General features: G+C 40.9%; 1 protein-coding gene across 2 annotated transcripts in view; it reads left to right on the top strand.

Moving 5' to 3' along the window:
- Positions 1–21,085, top strand: part of LOC309552399 (testis-specific gene 13 protein-like) — a gene marked incomplete at its 3' end in the record, with an annotated part of 43,693 nt that overhangs the window by 18,861 nt on the left and 3,747 nt on the right. For both annotated transcript variants that reach the window (XM_082253343.1, XM_082253342.1), the window contains 2 exons: positions 4,105–4,223; positions 11,074–11,225. In XM_082253343.1, the coding sequence (XP_082109469.1) occupies positions 4,105–4,223; positions 11,074–11,225 (271 nt within the window). The remainder of the gene's footprint in view (positions 1–4,104; positions 4,224–11,073; positions 11,226–21,085) is intronic.

Here is a 21,085-nt window from a genome sequence, read left to right as displayed (position 1 = left end):
GGCTGTTACTCGAAGTAATGAGCGATCTTTCTTATGATGAGCATCGAAATGGCGTACAATACTGAATCTGGGGGGCATGAAAGGGTTAGCCGCAGCCGATATTTTGAAATATTATAGAAAAATCCGCGCTTAGGATAAAGGAGGGTAGTAGGGTAAGGGCACTAAAAAAGATCAATCGGCTGCAGCCCACTTCGGAATATAATCCCAAGGGATTATACACTGAATATGCAAAAAAGGGGGAAGTGTTTGGCGCTGCCAATATATGTGTAATAAATAGAGTTGTTATTATAACTGGTGTGTTATTATATTGTAAAAGTGCAGTAGTGCAGCAAAATATCACATAAAACTCATATAAAAATAATAATCATATGAAACAGCATTGAATAAATATAAATTATATATGATGCTATAACATGTATAAAACACTGTAAAATGAGTAAAACTTGGTGCCTCTCAAGTGCAAGTGAGAAAAGTGATATGGTGATACGTACAGTATGAGTGGTAAGCACCACCCAAACTAAAAGAGAAAGAAAATGTGCCCACGATGTTTAAAGTATACAGATGTATATATAGTGAGCAGAAATAAATAAATATGGTGTAGAAAATCACTATACCGTGAAACAAGAACAAAATAAATCCTCAAAAAGTATAATGAATTTGGCAAAAAATATTGGAACCTGGCTGTGTGAATAAAGTGAACAGTGCCAAAAGGTGATCGACAAAAAGTATCAGCCTTAAAAGGTTCCGAAAGAACGTAATGAAAGTGATCAAAAAATGTAGTGAACCAATAAAAAGGTGGTGGAAATAATACACAAATGCAAAGTGTATATATATAAATATGAAATGCCTTAAAAGGAGTATATTGCAAATAAAAGAGGGAAATATATATATAAAAGTCCTCAAAGCCAAATATAGTAAAAACAGTCCGAGGTTGTAGTAATAAGTGCCATAAAATTCTGGTGCCGCGGGGTGGATAGTAGTGGTGTAAATTAATCAGGTGCTCCCCTATGCCGTGGGTCCGGTGCTCCCCTTTCTACTAAATACCGAGCTTACCAGAAAGATTTCCCCACACAGGGGTAGAATGCAGGTCGATATTTTTAGGGATCGCTCCCAAGGAAGAGGGGTCCAGTCGCCTGGTTCGCTTAACACCTGGTCCACTTTGCTCAATCCCGTCACCCGTGTCCAGAATGATATATGTTAAGGATGTCCCAACCTTAGTGCTCCATAATGGCCATCCCAGGACATATGCAAAGAAAATGCCTCCAATAGTGAAGTAACGTTTAACAATCTTTATTGTATCCAAATAAAAACAGGTACTCACATAAGTGGCAGCAGAAATATGCAATCATGTGCTATAGGAGCCGCAAGGTCCTCTTTAGCGGTGTAGCGGTGAGCGGCGTTTGCTCCACCGATCAGATCTGCGTCCCAAGCCGGTACAATGAACAAAAAGCGTAAGTGATGCGGAGTGAAGAGGACCTTGCGGCTCCTATAGCACATGATTGCATATTTCTGCTGCCACTTATGTGAGTACCTGTTTTTATTTGGATACAATAAAGATTGTTAAACGTTACTTCACTATTGGAGGCATTTTCTTTGCATATGTCCTGGGATGGCCATTAATGAGCACTAAGGTTGGGACATCCTTAACATATATCATTCTGGACACGGGTGACGGGATTGAGCAAAGTGGACCAGGTGTTAAGCGAACCAGGCGACCGGACCCCTCTTCCTTGGGAGCGATCCCTAAAAATATCGACCTGCATTCTACCCCTGTGTGGGGAAATCTTTCTGGTAAGCTCGGTATTTACTAGAAAGGGGAGCACCGGACCCACGGCATAGGGGAGCACCTGATTAATTTACACCACTACTATCCACCCCGCGGCACCAGAATTTTATGGCACTTATTACTACAACCTCGGACTGTTTTTACTATATTTGGCTTTGAGGACTTTTATATATATATATTTCCCTCTTTTATTTGCAATATACTCCTTTTAAGGCATTTCATATTTATATATATACACTTTGCATTTGTGTATTATTTCCACCACCTTTTTATTGGTTCACTACATTTTTTGATCACTTTCATTACGTTCTTTCGGAACCTTTTAAGGCTGATACTTTTTGTCGATCACCTTTTGGCACTGTTCACTTTATTCACACAGCCGGGTTCCAATATTTTTTGCCACATTCATTATACTTTTTGAGGATTTATTTTGTTCTTGTTTCACGGTATAGTGATTTTCTACACCATATTTATTTATTTCTGCTCACTATATATACATCTGTATACTTTAAACATCGTGGGCACATTTTCTTTCTCTTTTAGTTTGGGTGGTGCTTACCACTCATACTGTACGTATCACCATATCACTTTTCTCACTTGCACTTGAGAGGCACCAAGTTTTACTCATTTTACAGTGTTTTATACATGTTATAGCATCATATATAATTTATATTTATTCAATGCTGTTTCATATGATTATGAGTTTTATGTGATATTTTGCTGCACTACTGCACTTTTACAATTTAATAACACACCAGTTATAATAACAACTCTATTTATTACACATATATTGGCAGCGCCAAACGCAGCCGATATTTTATTCCCTGAGGTTAACAGACCAGATAGGCTGAGGAACGAGGCATGGCTTACCTCCAAAACACGTCTCGATTAGCCACACAGCTCTTGGCTTGACAGGTCGTCCAGACTGAGCTTAACAGCTCCCTTTTTGTGGTGTCCACCCGTAGAATTGTCTGGATCCCTGCACCGCTTTCCCTTGTGGTTCTGTTCTCCAGCAGCTCATGCTTTCCCTGGACTCTCCCCAAGGTACTGCACCCTGTTTACATCTGCACCACACCACAGACCACATTGTGATGTATTTTAACTGTACTTTTGTGTTTACATTAATATATGCTACACCAGTGGCATCCTGGTGCCTCTCTTTCCCTCCCCATGTTCTAGTTTAGCAAGTTTAGCAAAGTATTGAAGTCAGGAATAGTCATGTAACTAGCATTTTAAGATAGAGATCAGCAATGGCAACCCTTACATTTCTATCAGCACAAATAAAGAAAAATACATGAAAAGATGGCATTAGTTGGGGGACAATCATTATACATCATTATACATAGTAGGGATGTGTTGCCTTGCAGCTTGGAGGTTCTGAGTTCAAAGGCAGCATCTCCATTGTGCATATGTGGGTTTCCTTTCAATGTCTTTCCTTGTCTTTGGACTTCCTATCACAGTCCAAAGACAAGTAGATAATTTTGACAAAGCACAATGGTGGTGGGAAGAGTTGAATAGGAACATACTATTCTAAAGATAGGAAGCCTTCCAGCTCCTGTATCCTGATTGGTCCTATTAAGTCACTGTCTGCTTGTGGGAGAAGGTGATTTCTCAGCTGTCCATTCTAACCTTTCCTGAAGTGGCTTTCATAACAAGACAGAATAGAGGGAGGAAGAGTTGTAAGAGGAATAAACTAATTTAAAAGTTGGTGCCATTCCAGTTCATGCAGAAATATGTACAGGCCCATGTTCAGGGGAGGACTGGGAAGGGGGGCAGGGGGGCAATCGCCCCCGGCCGCTCTAAAGCTGGGTAAAAAGGCCGCACTCAAAGCTGGAATTATGTAGTGGCCAGACACTATATACAGCTACCAGTCGCCGCTACACAATATTATATTTGCAGAGCTGCAGTGGAGCAGTATGAGTATTCTCCTGCACCCCGCCGGCACAATACTAACACAGTCACTTCCCTGTCAGGCAGAGTGATCTCTGCCCGACAGGAGCTTCCTAGGCTCCGCCAGGCGTGATGTCATGTTAAACCTCCTTTGTTGCTATTAACATTAAATCATTTTACCACATTGCATCGTGTTTCTCTTGCTTCATAACATCAATATCCATTATAAAACCAGGTGGGCATGGATGGTGAGCTGATTCGATGGTTCAATGGGCCCACTTGACTGGACTTGCCCCCCAGGCCTAAGGCTGCCAGCCCTCCCCTGCCCATGTTGCTCAATATAAATTCAAACCTGATAATGAAACACAAATGTTTTCCTTATTTTTTAAATTATAATGTTACCATTTACTTTTGTTCAATTTCTACAGAAAATAAATAAATTGGAGAAGACATTTTATTTACCTCCTCTGAAGACCACAAATTCTATTTGGACCAAAAATAAACATTTAAGTAATGTTCGAAAAATTGTTGTTGGAAATAACTACAGGTTAGAAAATCCTATTTGCTTTGTGATTCATTATTTAAAGGGTCTGCCCACCAACACCAGGTGGGTGAATGCTGGTGGGTTAGACCCCCCTACTAACAAAGATCCTTCTGCGGAAACTACCAGAGTCCCATTTCTCAAATTGCTTCTTCAATAATGTATTCTGTATTTATAATAAAGTAGAAAAGGTAAAATGAGACGTCTCCTATTAATGCCTAAGCAGGCAGATTGATCAGAAGTTCATGGATTTCTCAAGAGATAAAGCAAGCTGCTGTGAGATCCTTCCTATCAGCATGAATCCACCTATCCAAAACTGTTATTCAGTGTAAATTCATACATATACAGTGTGTGTGTATGTATATGTAATATATATATATATATATATATATATATATATCAAGTATCTCACAAAAGTGAGTACAACCCTCACATTTTTGTAAGTACTGTATCTTTTCATGTGACAACACTGAAGAAATTACACTTTGCTACAATGTAAAGTAGTGAGTGTACTGCTTGTATAACTGTGTAAATTTGCTGTCCCCTCAAAACAACTCAACACACGTTTTTGTGATTCGGCACTGCGTTTCTTTAACTGACAATTGTACCCAAATACAATTGATGTCCTTTTTTTCCCACAAATAGAGCTTTCTTATGGTGGTATTTGATCACCTCTGCGGTTTTTAGATTTTGCGCTATAAACAAAAAAAGAGCGACAATTTTGAAAAAAACACAATATTTTTTACTTTCTGCTATAAAACATTCCCAATAAAAAAAGTTTAATAAATTATTATTTTTTTTTATCATTTTAGGCCAATTTGTATTCTGTTATATATTTTTGGTAAAAATCCCAAAAAGCGTATATTAATTGGTTTTTATTAATAATGGTGGTGTTCAGCGATTTTTATCGGGACTGCGACATTGCGGCGGACAGATCGGACACCTAACTGATATTTTTTAAATTTTTTGGGGACCAGTGACATTAATACAATAATCAATGCTAAATAATATGCACTGTTACTGTATAAATGACACTGTCAGGGAAGGGGTTAGCACTGGGGATGATCAAGGGGTGTTCCCTTTTGTGCTTACTAACTGTGTGGGGGGATGGGTTGGACAGAGGCAGAGAGAGATCGGCGATTCATCTTAGCTGAATCAAACAATCTTTCCCTGCCTCTCTGACAGAAATGCCGCCTGCTTTGTTTACATAGGCAGGCGGCTCTTCTGTCATTCTGGCGGCGAATGAGCCCTCTTCTCTCATGGTCTGGCTCCCGCTGCGTCTAATCCACATGCACATAATCACGTAGATCTATGTGATTATGCGCAGCCAAGCCGCCCTGCCGTAGTAAATCTGCGTGTGGCAGTCGGCAAGTGGTTAATGTCTAAACCGCTGGCAACAAAAGTGAGTACACCCCTAAGTTAAAATGTCCAAATTGGGCCCAAAGTGTCAATATTTTGTGTGGCCACCATTATTTTCCAGCACTGCCTTAACCCTATTGGGCATGGAGTTCACCAGAGCTTCACAGGTTGCCACTGGAGCCCTCTTCCACTCCTCACAGAGCTGGTGGATGTTAGAGACCTTGAGCTCCTCCACCTTTCCGTTTGAGGATGCCCCACAGATGCTCAATAGGGTTTAAATCTGGAGACATGCTTGGCCAGTCCATCACCTTTACACTCAGCTTCTTTAGCAAGGCAGTGGTCGTCTTGGAGGTGTATTTGGGGTCGTTATCATGTTGAAATACTGCCCTGCGGCCCAGTCTCTGAAGTCAGGGGATCATGTTCTGCTTCAATATGTCAAAGTACATGTTGTCATTCATGGTTTCCTCAATGAACTGTAACTCCCCAGTGCCGGCAGCACTCATGCAGCCCCAGACCACGACATCCCCACCACCATACTTGAGTGTAGGCAAGACAAACTTGTCTTTGTACTCCTCACCTGGTTACCGCCACACACACTTGACAACATCTGAACCAAATAGGTTTAGCTTGGTCTCATTAGACCACAGGATATGGTTCCAGTAATCCACGTCCTTAGTCTGCTTGTCTTCAGCAAACTGTTTGTGGGCTTTCTTGTGCATCCTCTTTAGAAGAGGCTTCCTTCTGGGATGACAGCCATGCAGACCAATTTGATGCAGTGTGCGGCATATAATCTCATCACTGACAGGCTGACTCCCCCACCCCTTCAACCTCTGCAGATATGCTGGCAGCACTCATATGTCTATTTCCTAAAGACAACCTTTGTATATGACACTGAGCACGTGCACTCAACTTTTTTGGTCGACCATGGCGAGGCCTGTTCTGAGTGGAAACTGTCCTGTTAAGCCCCTGTATGGTCTTGGCCACCGTGCTGCAGCTCAGTTTTAGGGTCTTGGCAAACTTGTTCTAGTCTAGGCCATCTTTATGTAGAGCAACAATTCTTTTTTTCAGATCCTCAGAGAGTTCTCTGCCATGAGGTGCCATGTTGAACTTCCACTGACCAGTATGAGAGAGTGAGAGCGATAACACCAAATTTAACACAGCTGCTCCCCATTCATATCTGAGACCTTGTAACACTAACGAGTCACATGACACCGGGGAGGGAAAATGGCTAATTAAGTCAAATTTGGACATTATCACTTAGGGGTGTACTCACTTGGGTTTCCAGTGATTTAGACATTAATGGCTGTGTGTTGAATTATTTTGAGGGGACAGAAAATGTACACTGTTATACAAGCTGTGCACTCACTACTTTAAATTGTAGCAAAGTGTCATTTCTTCAGTGTTGTCACATGAAAAGATATAATAAAATATTTACAAAAATGTAAAGGGTGTACTCACTTTTGTGAGATAATGTGTGTGTGTGTGTATATATATATATATATATATATATATATATATATACAGTGGGTACGGAAAGTATTCAGACCCCCTTAAATTTTTCACTCTTTGTTATATTGCAGCCATTTGCTAAAATCATTTAAGTTCATTCTTCTTCCTCATGAATGTACACATAGCACCCCATACTGACAGAAAAACACAGAATTGTTGACATTGTTGCAGATTTATAAAAAAAAAAAAACTGAAATATCACATGGTCCTAAGTATTCAGACCCTTTGCTGTGACACTCATATATTTAACTCAGGTGCTTTCCATTTCTTCTGATCATCCTTGAGATGGTTCTACACCTTCATTTGAGTCCAGCTGTGTTTGATTATACTGATTGGACTTGATTAGGAAAGCCACACACCTGTCTATATAAGACCTTCCAGCTCACAATGCATGTCAGAGCAAATGAGAATCATGAGGTCAAAGGAACTGCCTGAAGAGCTCAGAGACAGAATTGTGGCAAGGCACAGATCTGGCCAAGGTTACAAAAAGATTTCTGCTGCACTTAAGGTTCCTAAGAGCACAGTGGCCTCCATAATCCTCAAATGGAAGACGTTTGGGACAACCAGAATCCTTCCTAGAGCTGGCCGTCCGGCCAAACTGAGCTATCGGGGGAGAAGAGCCTTGGTGAGAGAGGTAAAGAAGAACCCAAAGATCACTGTGGCTGAGCTCCAGAGATGCAGTCAGGAGATGGGAGAAAGTTGTAGAAAGTCAACCATCACTGCAGCCCTCCACCAGTCGGGGCTTTATGGCAGAGTGGCCCGACGGAAGCCTCTCCTCAGTGTAAGACACATGAAAGCCCGCATGGAGTTTGCTAAAAAAACACCTGAAGGACTCCAAGATGGTGAGAAATAAGATTCTCTGGTGTGATGAGACCAAAATAGAACTTTTTGGCCTTAATTCTAAGCGGTATGTGTGGATAAAACCAGGCACTGCTCATCACCTGTCCAATACAGTCCCAACAGTGAAGCATGGTGGTGGCAGCATCATGCTGTGGGGGTGTTTTTCAGCTGCAGGGACAGGACGACTGGTTGCAATCGAGGGAAAGATGAGTACAGGGATATCCTGGACAAAAACCTTCTCCAGAGTGCTCTGGACCTCAGACTGGGCCGAAGGTTTACCTTCCAACAAGACAATGACCCTAAGCACACAGCTAAAATAACGAAGGAGTGGCTTCACAACAACTCCGTGACTGTTCTTGAATGGCCCAGCCCGAGCCCTGACTTAAACCCAATTGAGCATCTCTGGAGAGACCTAAAAATGGCTGTCCACCAACGTTTACCATCCAACCTGACAGAACTGGAGAGGATCTGCAAGGAGGAATGGCAGAGGATCCCCAAATCCAGGTGTGAAAGACTTGTTGCATCTTTCCCAAAAAGACTCCTGGCTGTATTAGATCAAAAGGGGGCTTCTACTAAATACTGAGCAAAGGGTCTGAATACTTAGGACCATGTGATATTTCAGTTTTTCTTTTTTAATAAATCTGCAACAATGTCAACAATTCTGTGTTTTTCTGTCAGTATGGGGTGCTATGTGTACATTCATGAGGAAGAAGAATGAACTTAAATGATTTTAGCAAATGGCTGCAATATAACAAAGAGTGAAAAATGTAAGGGGGTCTGAATACTTTCCGTACCCACTGTATATATATATATATATATATATATATATATATATATATATATATATAGATATATATCTATATATATATCTATATATATATATATATATATACTTTATTGTCAAAATTATTGGAATGCCTGCCTTTACACACACATGAACTTTGATGGCATCTAAGTCTTAGTCCATAGGGTTCAATATTGAGTTGGCCCAGGAGTGTGTCTATGGGAATGTTTAACCATTCTTCCAGAACCGCATTTGTGAGGTCAGGCACTGATGGAGAGAAGGCCTCGCTCGCAGTCTCCGCTCTTATTAATCCCAAGGGTGTTCTATCAGGTTGAGGTTAGGACTCAAGTACCTCCACCCCAAAATTGCTCATCCATGTCTTTATGGACCTTGGTTTGTTCACTGGTCCAAATCATTTGGTGGTGGGAGGATTATGGTGTGGGGTTGTTTTTCAGGGGTTGGGCTTGCCCCTTAGTTCCAGTGAATGGAACTCTTAAGCGTCAGCATTAGTGATCGTTTTTCATTGCCGAAACCGATACTGATATTTTGGCCAATGCATATCGGTATCTGCCGATATTGACCGATATTTTTGTACATTTAAAAAACATTTTTTTTTTTTTTTTTGACAGGTACTTTTGTGGAAGGATCTGGGGGCCTAAAAGACTGCAAACCCCTCCTCTGCACTTAAAAGCATTCAAAATGCCAAGTTTGGCTGTTTTGAATGCTGTAATTTTTTTAATATGGCGCCAGACAGTACCCGGAAGTGATGTCACTCATGACATCACTTCCAGTTTTTGCATTGAGACCCGATCAGAGCTGAATACGGCTTTGATCGGTTCTTCGGCAGCCGGTGGGACGGAAGACCCAGACGAGCAGCGGAAGGCGGCGGGATGGGGGGGACGTCCCCTCCTGCTCCTTGTAATGACAACTGGTGCGGCTTGTCATTACAAGACAGCCGACCATTGGCTATGGACGCCGGTACCAGGGTGATTCCTCTAGCTGCAGGCATCACTCCGGTACATGCACTTTGCTGAAATATCGTCAATATCAGTAACCTCCGGGCCGATTCTGATATATCGGGAAAAGTGCATATCGGCCCTCGATATTTCTGCTTTGCTGATAATCAGTTGATCCCTAGTCAGCATACCAAGACATTTTGGACAACTTCATGCTCCCAACAATGTGGGAACAGTTTGGGGATGGCCCCTTCCTGTTCCAACATGACAGCTCCAGTGCACAAAGCAAGGTCTTTAAAGACATGAATGAGCGAGTTTGGTGTGGAGGAACTTGACTGCCCTGCACAGAGTCCTGACCTCAACCCAATAGAACATCTTTAGGGTGAATTAGCGCGAAGACTGTGAGCGAAGACTGATTCTCGTCCACATCAGTGCCTGACCTCACAAATGCGCTTCTGGAAGAATGGTCAAACATTCCCATAGACACACTCCTAAACCTTGTGGACAGTCTTCCTGGAAGAGTTGAAGCTGTTATAGCTGCAAAGGATGGGCCAACTCAATATTGAACCCTACAGACTAAGACTGGGATGCCATTAAAATTAATATGCGTGTAAAGGCAGTCATCCCAATACTTTTGTTAATATAATGTGTGTATTTTTTTTTTAATATATATGTGTGTGATGAGCAATGATTAAACAAAAACAGTGGTTAAGGTAGTAGAGACCTTCCTGCTATAACTGGTCCTATATTAAAAAAAAAAAGCTAAACTGTATCATTTCCTTCTTTTGAGTTGAGTGAGTTTGTTTTTAACCTTTTAATCAATTCCTGGTTATGACCCAGTCCTATTGTGGCAGGCAAGCTCTGCAGGAAGCTATACATCCTTCATTCCCAGTAAACTCCCATAAAGAATCCACAAGTTAGTAATACAAGGATTATCAGGTGAAAACATTCTAGTAACTGACCAGGTAAACAATTGCATTACACAAAAACTTCAAAGATGTGCGGTAGAAACCGAATGATGGCCATCAGTTGTCAACTGCAGCCTGAAGTATCCAATAGGCAGTCCTTTTGTTGCTTGAATCAGTTTAAATAAGATGGCTCTTGTAAAGCATCAAAATTCTTAAAGGAACATTAACACATTGTGGGCTTTTTCATCCGAGTGGATTAATATGCAATACACAAGAAAAATAGATTGAATGATCAGATACTTAGCAAATCAATCTAATTTTGGATGCTAAACATGTCTTTAAAGGGAAAATTTCACATATTTCCTTTTATACTGTACAGTCTTTCCATATAAAATCTTTAGATATATCTGAGTTTTAAGCCTCATAACAAAGCTTTTGATCATTTAGACCAGAATCAGATATTTTAGCTCTCCTTTTTTTAGAATATATTTTCCTTCTAGATTCTTGACAGAGGAAACTTTCCATGGATATAAAGGTGGATTTTCTGAACGATGTAGTGACAAAAGTTTTCAAAGACAAATGCCAAGTTTAAAAGTCCCCGATCAACACCAAACATTTAACCAACAGTTCATCAAGCATGCTGATGAGAATGGTAAGCCGTGACTAATTCTGGTAATATTGATGTTACTAATTTAATTTTGTTGATTCCTTTTGGAATTCCTTTTGTTTCATTTATTAAAGCGGAAGTAAAGTCTGCTATAAAATTCGTTTTTTAGGGCCCCCCAGGTGGGTTATATCATAATGTGATAGTATGCACAGCATATTAGTACATGGGATAGCGCAAAGGGAATCAACAAAACTAAATAAACAGACAGACTCAAAATATAATCCAACAATATATATTTTGGGAAATATTATAATTTGGCCACAGTGCTTAATCAAACCTTATTAACATATTTCAAACAATGTTTAACTGAAATTGAGTCATTCTGGCTATTAACCACAGAGCATTATATCAAGACACAGTGTTCATCCAGACTATCATGGACGACTAATCCCCATTGAAAAAACACCATTACGATTTAATTCAAAATAATATGGGAGGGTGGGTGGGGGCCATGTTTCAGTCCTCTTCTTCAGCACGGCAACCGACCATGCAGCTGCTGGCCTTTAATCTGCTCCAACTGCCTGGGTATCTCAAGCCTGCCAACTCCATCCATTCCTGCACCTGTTTCTGAGCAGGAGCTGCTGGTGCTGTAGAAAAGACAAAAAAGAAAAAGAGGGGCGCACCGACCTAGTGCATTACCATAAAACCATTTATTAAAATATTACAAAGTGTACAAAGTACTCACAAGACTGGTGTGATACAACACACATCAACATTGCATATACAGTCTCCAAGGTAGCCAGGTCCCAAATGTGACGAATGGACATGCAGATGGTCGCATGGGGCTGCTATGGCTAGGCTGACGCGTTTCAGGGGCAAACCCCCTTCCTCAGAGCCAGAAAAAGTGCAGCACTGGTTTTATGGTAATGCACTAGGTCGGTGCGCCCCTCTTTTTCTTTTTTGTCTTTTCTACCAGTTGGTTCTGGATACCCTTGATCCTGAAGGGGGCAGCAAGACCAATAGCTCTCTCTACATCTGAGTTTGTAGTGCACCTCTTTTTACTCCATCAGACAGCACTTGAGCGCAGGAGGTTTTGTTTTGCTGCTGGTGCTGTAGCCAGTGGCAACCTGTAAATAGAATAAGGGGCAGGAGAAGAAACACCTGACCCCTTTGAGCTATCCCATGGGGTCCCGCTGAATGCTAGGGACCCTTACATGGGATAGCACAAAGGGGTCATCAAAAAATAAACAGACAGACTCAAAATAAAATCCAACAATATTTATTTTGGGAAATACTGTATTATAATTTGGCCACAGTGTTTAATCAAGGGGTAACCTTAATCACATATCTCAAACAATTTTTAACTGAAAATAAGCAATTCTGGCTATTAACCACATAGCATTAAATCAAGACACAGTGTCCATCCAGACTATCCTGGACGACTAATTCCCACCAGTCTAAGTCAGAAGGGAACCTGCTGGCTGCGACACCACCAACACCGTGGCTGCTTCAATTAAGCTTTGTTGTCCCATATTGAAGACATCTAAACCAATATCCGACAGGTGGACAAAAACAGCTCTAAAAAAGCCCTGTAAAAAACCTTTCAGCTCATAATGCCTGTAGGACAAACCACCTGAGGTTGTCAAAAAATTGTGAATCGTTCTATTTAAGCATCTCCAGATTCTGTCTAGATAAAAAAGGTTACCCATTTGGGAACATAAAAGTCTGGGAACCATTTCGGGGAAGGCCAACACTGTATTGGGAAATAAAAGCTAAATTGAATACAAATCCCTTTTAATTTAGCAAAGTAGATCCCAAGTGCTTACCTTCCCGATATCATTAGCCCCTGCATGTATGGTTAAGACATGAGGGGGATGCAAACTTGGACAAATTAATCAAATGGTCTCTAAGATTATGCCACCTGAGACCTCGCTCTAACACCTGACCAAAAAATTACATATTTATTAATGTCCAGACCTAAATTTGTTGAATAAATCCTGGCTTTGGCTCGTCTCATGGCCCAAAAAAATATAGGAATGACGAACTATCCAAATACTGACTGCAAGAAAACAGTCACATAATTAGTAAATCAGGACGAATGTATAATTTGTACCTATGACTGTCCTAACAACCCACGTTTTTAAGATCCTCTGAGGAGAAACCTAAAGTATTGGCCAAAGTTGATGTCCCTATCCTAAAAGAATGAGAAGAGAACTAAAAACCTAGATTATGTTTAACTGATTAAGATTAGGGTTAACTGAGTACTAGATTAAGCTTTTTCAGGGAGGTAGAAAGAACATCTGAGAATTGATATCTTGTTAAACGAGTTAGATCCTTATGAATGAAGAAAGAACCACTAAATAATGGTCTGATTGATAAGTAATTCTGCCTATGAAGCAAATGGCAACTATCTAAATTAGGAGATCCAAACAAATTAATAACATGCACATTACCTAAAACATCCTTTTTCGATTTACTAATGAATATTTTGAGGGAGCCATTCTGCACAAGTACTGTACATGAGAGAACAACAGAGAGGAACTGGAAGATTTATTTGAAGCCATGAATTCCCCAATCCTCAACGCTCCAAAAAAGGCAACCGAAAATGCTGATCTGAATAGTAACAGCTCAAATGGGGAGAAACAAACCTGATCCAGAACTGATAGGAGTTTACCTAGCAAATTGAAGGAGATTGGACGTCTGCCATCTACAGCTGGGTGAGATCTCCTAAATCCTTTAAGAAGCTGACTACCCTGGTAAAACAAAGACAAAGATGGTTGACCTGAAAATGTAAGAAAAAAGGAGACGCCAGCTAAGATCTTATGAACTGAAGGCAGACTAAGGTTCAGATTAATTAAGTAAGAAACGAAAGCTGCTACATAAGCAGTAACATTCATGACATCAATATCCCTATCAGAGCAGAAAGAGCACCATCTGGACAACGAATTAAGATAGTCTTTCTAAGTTTTAGGTGACACTGAGTTCTTGAGATTTGAAGCAATTAATCCCAAATCAAGCTTCATAGGAAGTCTGGGCAAGGAATGCCGACTAGATCCGCATCTGGAGCCATCTCCCGGAATTTGGTAAACTGTGAACGAGACAATGCTTTGGCAATGTTATTATGGGCCCCGGCTATATGCTTTGCTTTTAACCATACATTGTAATGCATACAGTGTAACACTAAAAAACAAAGTAACTTTATAACCAATTCAGATTTGAATGATAAGAAATTAATGGTGAATAATACGCCTTTATTGTCGGTATGTACAATGACCCAACAGTTCTGAAAGATATCCTTCCAGATAACAACTGATACTATAACTGGAAACAGCTCCAGTAATACCAGGTTTTGAAGGATGTCTGGTAAATTCCAGTTTGCATGCCATATTGAAGCACACTAATGACCATTCAGATAAGCCCAAAATCCAATTGAACCATCTGCATCTGTGAAGAAACATAGTTCTTCACATAGCATCAATAATATCAGGCTGCCAGATGGTGGAGTCAGTAAAATTTCTCAAAAAAGCATCCCAAATTCTGAGGTCTTCTTTGATGCTCCTTGAAATAGAAACATGAGAACAAGGATTCGTTAAACCTTTTGTGGCCAGAGCAAAATACCTGGAAAAAATTCTGGCGACTGGAATTTTGGACTTCTTTCAGTAATGCTTTCTGTTTGGACAAAAAGGTAGATATCATGAATCTCATGTGCAACAATTTTCCGGGGGAAGTCTAAATTCCATCAATGTTGAATTGATAGTGATCCCCAAGAATTCAATGACCGTAGTTGGAAATACTTTTTTCTCATGGGCAAGTGGTACCCTAAAGAGCTACAGATAATGAAAAAACAAGCCAAAGCATGTGATCATATTGGTGAACTGGGAGGACCTTCAAACAAAAAGTTATCCAAAGAGTACAAGCAGCCACCATCCATTGAAGTTTCTACTAAAACCCATTGAAGAAAGCTGGAAAAAGGCTTCAAAGTAAAAGCAGGAAAGGGAAAAGCCCATGGGCATACATTTATCAAAGTAAAAGTGATGGTTGAACTGGAAACCGAGAGAATGAAATCCCTGAGGATGAACTGGGAGCAAATGGAAAATAGACTTAATATCGGCCTTGAATAACAGGGCTGACTTGTCTTAATAACAAAAGAACCTCGTCAAAAGAAGAGTAAGATACAGAGGCTTTGACATCTGCAACTTCGTCATTCAGGGATTCACCAGATGGGTATGAGAGATAGTGAATTAATCGAAAGGTACCTTGTTCTCTTTTAGGAACCAGGCCTAAAGGGGAGAGTAGAAAACTAGAAAAGGGCAGTGATAAGAGCGGACCTGCGATCCTTTCTGCCTTGAGTTCTTTAGCAATTTTACTTTCAACCCCCTCAGGATAAAAAAAAAATGGAACATAAATTCTTAACCATGGAACATCCTTCACCCTTAAAGTGGGGAACCAAAAACTCCTTGCTAAACCCTCTACGCAAAAGAAACGCCATCCTGTGGTTTGGATAACGATCTAACCATGGGGCCATTTTTGCCAGACTCACTGGAGTCCTGGCTTTTGCTAGTAATATCTCTGACTTGTGGTGGATTTGTTGATGCAGAGGCCTTACGGTAGCATCTACTGCCAGGATGAGATCCCGTACAGTATGAACATTTAGTATTAGTATTTAGTATTATATTGGTAGTTTGTTGCAACTTTGCAATGCACTTCGTTAAAGGCAAAACAGAATCCTTTACAAAAGGGATTCTGCACACTGTTAACTGTTTTAGGGGTAAATTGAGGTTTCTGTGGTAACATCAAATTTATCCACAGGCCTACACCCTTTACTCCCCAGCACAGAGATGGGTGGACAGCTAGTTTTTGGCTAAAATTTTCATCATAAGTAAACTATGCTGTGCCCCCGAAATATCTGAAAGCCTCCACTATTACTGTATGTCCAGATGTTGAAATAATCCAGAGCATTTATCCGGAAAACGGTCACCTATTACTGCTGCATAAATACAGCATGCTTGCAGCCAGTTCTGGAATGTTCTAGGGATAGCCCTCCTCCTTTCTTCTTCAGATCTATCCTCAGATTTCCTCTCTGACTTTGCCAGAAAATCTTTAGATGCTGGGAGTAAAGATAGAATATCTACAAAATCTCCCCTCCAAATTTTTTCTTTCATGGCAGTGGTTAAATGATAACCGAATGGGGAAAGTTCGCATGGGAGTGCTTCTTCGAGACAAGTTTCAGCCACACTAGGACTAGCCAAAATATTTTTTTGTAAGAAACGAATGGATTAACCTGGGAGAAAATACCAGAACTTTCTGTATTACCTGTCACGGAAGTATTAGAGGAACCCTGCCAAACTGTATTAACATTGTGCATGTTCTGATATGAAAAAGAGTTGTGTTACGGTAATTATTTTGTGTTACAGCATCACCTGCGCGAAAGAAGCACCATTCAAATGTGCCCCTGTGGATTTACTAGTATAAACCTCATGTACAGCACCAGCACTCTGTGCCCCTTTAATTTGACCTTGTGAAGCACCAGACATCTGTGCCCCTTTAAATTGAGTCTGCAAAGCACCAGACATTTGTGCCCCTTTAAGGATATCAATAATGTTAGAAAGTGAATTAACCAGAATACACAAAAACAAAGATAATGGCCCACGGGACTTTTAAAAGGCACACAACCAATATTAAAAAAATATATACATTTATTACATAGAAACATATGCATATAAAATAAAATCATGAACAACCATTACAATATAAACTCATCAGTAGAAACAGTACAAAAAATTAAGTACAAATTCATAAGAGATATGACTTCATCTATTCCAAACACCTTTCATAAAATCCGTAATTCACTCCATCAGGAGAAGCACAGATATGAATCTAAGAACAAAAAAACAACATGAAACAAACACTCTGTGCAAAAAAAAAGGAGGGAAACCCCCTTCCTAAATATAACAACTTACAATTAATACAGTAATCAGGGTCTTCTTATATGACTAATAAAAGACCACTAATACGTAATAGAAGGAAATCCTAGGACTTCCTTCTTTTATGTATTAGTGGTCTTTTTACCTGGGGGTATCGGCAGCTGGATCTATGGGTCGACTTTCGTCCCCTCCCCAACTCCTGGGGGGAAGACTTGCACACCAAAAAGGGGGGGGGGGGAATTTCCTCATCACCACGATGACTGTGCCAACTTTAGGATAATTGATTGGATGTTGTAGACCATTTATTGGTCACATGAGAAGACCCTGATTATTGTATTAATTGTAAGTTGTTATATTTAGGCGAAACGCATTGAGATCGACACAGCGCTGGGTGTTTGGAATAGATGAAGTCATATCTCTTATGAATTTGTTCTTCATTTTTTGCACAGTTTCTACTGATGAATTTATATTTTAATGGTTGTTCATGATCTGATTGTAAATGTATATGTTTCTATGTAATCAATGTATATATTTTTTTAAAAATTGGACTGAGAAACACCCCCACTCCATATATATCAGGCTTTTTTTTTTTCTTGTAATTAACCAGAAAATGTAATTCATTAACATTAGATAATGAATAGGTCTCACCACCACTAGGAAGCACCTGTTTTCTGCTGTTGGCTGGTATTTAAGCAGGCTGAGCGGCATCCAAACTTGAGCCAGGGAGCAATTCCTGAGAGAGGCTGAGAGCAGGGTTATTGACGCCTGGCTTAGGAGAAGCATTCCTTCGCTGCCGTTTCTTTCTCCTGGGCGTCTGGCAGCACGGACTGCGCATGTCCTGGGCCGAATCCTCCTGGTTAGCAGGAGACCCTTGTGTCTTCATCATGGGAGGAGCGACATTCGCGTCTTCTGTCAGGCAGCGCTGTAGCCACTCCTCTCCTCCGGAAACCTTCGGTGGCAGAGCAGGCTTTCCCTCCTCTCAGGGGAGTGGCGCTTCATGCTGACGGTGGCCGTGTTTCAGTCCTCTTCTTCAGCTATCCCATGAGGTCCCGCCGAACGCTAGGGACCCTTACATTATGGCAGACTTACCTGTCATATGGAGTCCTCCAGCCCTGCGGTGGGATTGATACGCCGGGCCCCCGGCGCTTCCATCTTCGCCGGTCTTCCTTCCATGCCTTCGGCAATTTGATAGGCCAGGCCTCAGTGATATCACTCCTGCAAATGAACACGGGGCTGTAAATGTTCGCTGAGCTGCGCATGTGTGGCTCAGTGAACATGACAGCTGACAGGCAGAAGGATGCATTTATGGCAGAAGAGACCAATAGGGTCTCGTCTGTCATTAATACCCTGCCTGTCAACCATTTGTTTACACATCAACTTTACTTCCACTTTAATTTTCAAATGAATTCCAAAGTTTCAGAACGATTCAAATGCGGATCGGTCGAGAAATGATCAATTTGAATTCTGAGTGAAGAAAAGCCGGTTGTTAAGGAGTGCGCTGGGAAGCCAGCTGCCACACCTTTAACATCCGATGACTCATCAGCTGTCAGTGGACTTTCCCGCTGACAGCTAAATGTAAACGGAATCGCCGGCAAATAAAAATTCAGAAAAGAAACAGAGTAGGGTCCCCCCCTCATCAAATCTATACCAGGCCCTTTGGGTCTAGTATGGATTTTAAGGGGAACCCCATGCCAAAATGTAAATCAAAAATGGCATGAAGTCCCCCACAAAAATCCATACCAGACCCTTATCGGAGCATGCAGCCCAGCAGGCCAGATCCCCACAATATGGGGACAAGGGCCTCTTCCCTACAACCCTGGCCCGGTGGTTGTGGAGCTGCCTTATCAGAATCTGTAAGCCCCCAGAATCCAGCCCCCCCATGTAAATGAGTATGGACAAATTGTATGGGGGGTTCCCCTGGGGTGGGATTTTTAAGGCACAGAAAAAAGGTTCAAAAAGTTGAAAAAATAATGAATTTTATTAATGAACATATTAAACATTAAAAACAACAGCAAGCAGAAAACATATCATCATATCAGAAACCAATCACACAGTACAAAGTCAATTCCCAACGCGTTTCGAAGTGACTGGGCAGCTTCTTCATCAGGGGTGACTTTGGGTGGCTTTATGGTTTACTGCATATGAATATTGAGTGCTTGCTGAGATTAAAATCAAAACAGGATTGGTTGGAGCCTGACTGGTGTTGTATGGCCTGGAAGAAACCGGATGAATGTAGATGTTCACCAGGTGGTTGCCACGCTGTGTGTCCCCTAATTGTGGAAAGCTGGAGTCCAAGGTGGCTGAAGAGCTCACTTTTAACAGAGCAACCAAAAAGATTCTGATGTGTAAAGTACACCCTGCCACTCAGGAGCTTGGTGTACTTGGTGCCCACACTAGGCAGCTGTGATGCGGATCCACGGGACCAGCGGCGGCAATTGTCACCGGGCACCCGCTTTCGCTCCCCGCTGAGAGAGAAGGACGGTCAGCTATTATAAACACAGCCGACCATTCTTCTCTCTGAAATGATCACAGAGCACCAATTTCTTCAGAACTGTTGCTTTTTTTTGTTTATAGCTCAAAAAACAAAAAATGCAGAGGTGATCAAATACCACCAAAAGAAAGCTATATTTGTGGGAAAAAAAGGACATAAATTTTATTTTGGTACAGTGTCGCATGACCCTATATGCGCAATATTCCGTTAACGCAGTGCCGAATCGCAAAAAATGAAATGGTCATTAAGGGGCAAATCCTTCCGGTCCAGAACTGGTTGAGGATGCAGCAGCCGGCTTCCCAGCCCACTCCTTAACCAGTTATTCTTCACACAGAATTTAAATTGGTTAATCATTTTTCAACCGATCCTAATAGTTCCAAAAATTTAGAAACAGTTAGAAAACAAATATACAAAATTTGTTACAATTTCACTCAAATTGGATACATTTTAATTACAAAAGATTGGTCCGAATTTATATTCGTACCAAAATGAATTGCGCATGTCTAAGATGCAATGGATTAACAGAGAAGCTTGCTCCTTCGGTCCCTCCTACTTGTTGGCGTTGTCAACAATCAGACGGTTCACTATTACACTTGTTTTGGACATGCCCCCTTATCCGCCGATTTTGGGACTCTATCCAGAAACTAGTTTTCATACTGAAAGACATTTCCTTAGCAGACGACCCGACGCAGTGTTTGCTTCACCTCACTCAGATTTTGAGGCGTAGATATAAGAAGTCCCTCTTAATCCACCTTCTTAATGCTGCTAAAATATGTATGTATACCGCAAAGGTGGAAATGTGCAGAACCCCCATTAGTTGGTCAGTAGATAGCTGTGGTGAATGAAATGAACCTGATGGAAGAATTAACAACTGTGGAAGGAGGAACAATTCAATAAAACCTGGTTTTATTGGAATGATTTCCAGTACTGATGAAACTACCTTTATGACCTCCCCGGATGAGCAACTGTGACTGACTGTGCATGCATGCATTCCCATTTCTTTTCTATCTCCAAACTACCCCCCCCCCCATTTTTTTACTTCTTCTTTCTCCTAAGTTTTCCTGTTCAATACCTGTCTTCCTCTATTGAGCTTGCTTATTCCCTTTTCATTCTTGCTCTCGCCTTTTTTGTCTTCTAACTTCCATGAAGTTATGCCTTTTTCTTTCTGTTGGAAAATGTGTTCGTGTACACCAGGCTCTGGGTGAATTTAGTGCTTTACACTGTTGCATTCTTTGTCTGACTTCTGTAGTTTTTAGTTTCCGTCTTGGCATCAATCTATATGCTTTGTCCTTGCATATGGTTTTACTTTATTACAGGTTTGTGTAACACTTTATGATTATTGTAACCTATATCAGTGCTGGATTTGCATTGTCTTTGCTGGTGCATGCAATAACTCTTTTAATGATAAAAAAGAAGCAGAGGAGCTTTCTCATCACAAGTGATCTGATATTGTTCCACATGGGTATAAATGGCTTTACAAAAATAATTAC

Source organism: Pelophylax lessonae (assembly GCF_965119305.1).
Source record: "Pelophylax lessonae genome assembly, chromosome: 4".
Lineage (NCBI taxonomy): Eukaryota > Metazoa > Chordata > Amphibia > Anura > Ranidae > Pelophylax > Pelophylax lessonae.
The sequence above is the reverse complement of the archived record's forward strand: the minus strand, read 5'-3'. Positions and strand labels throughout refer to the sequence as shown.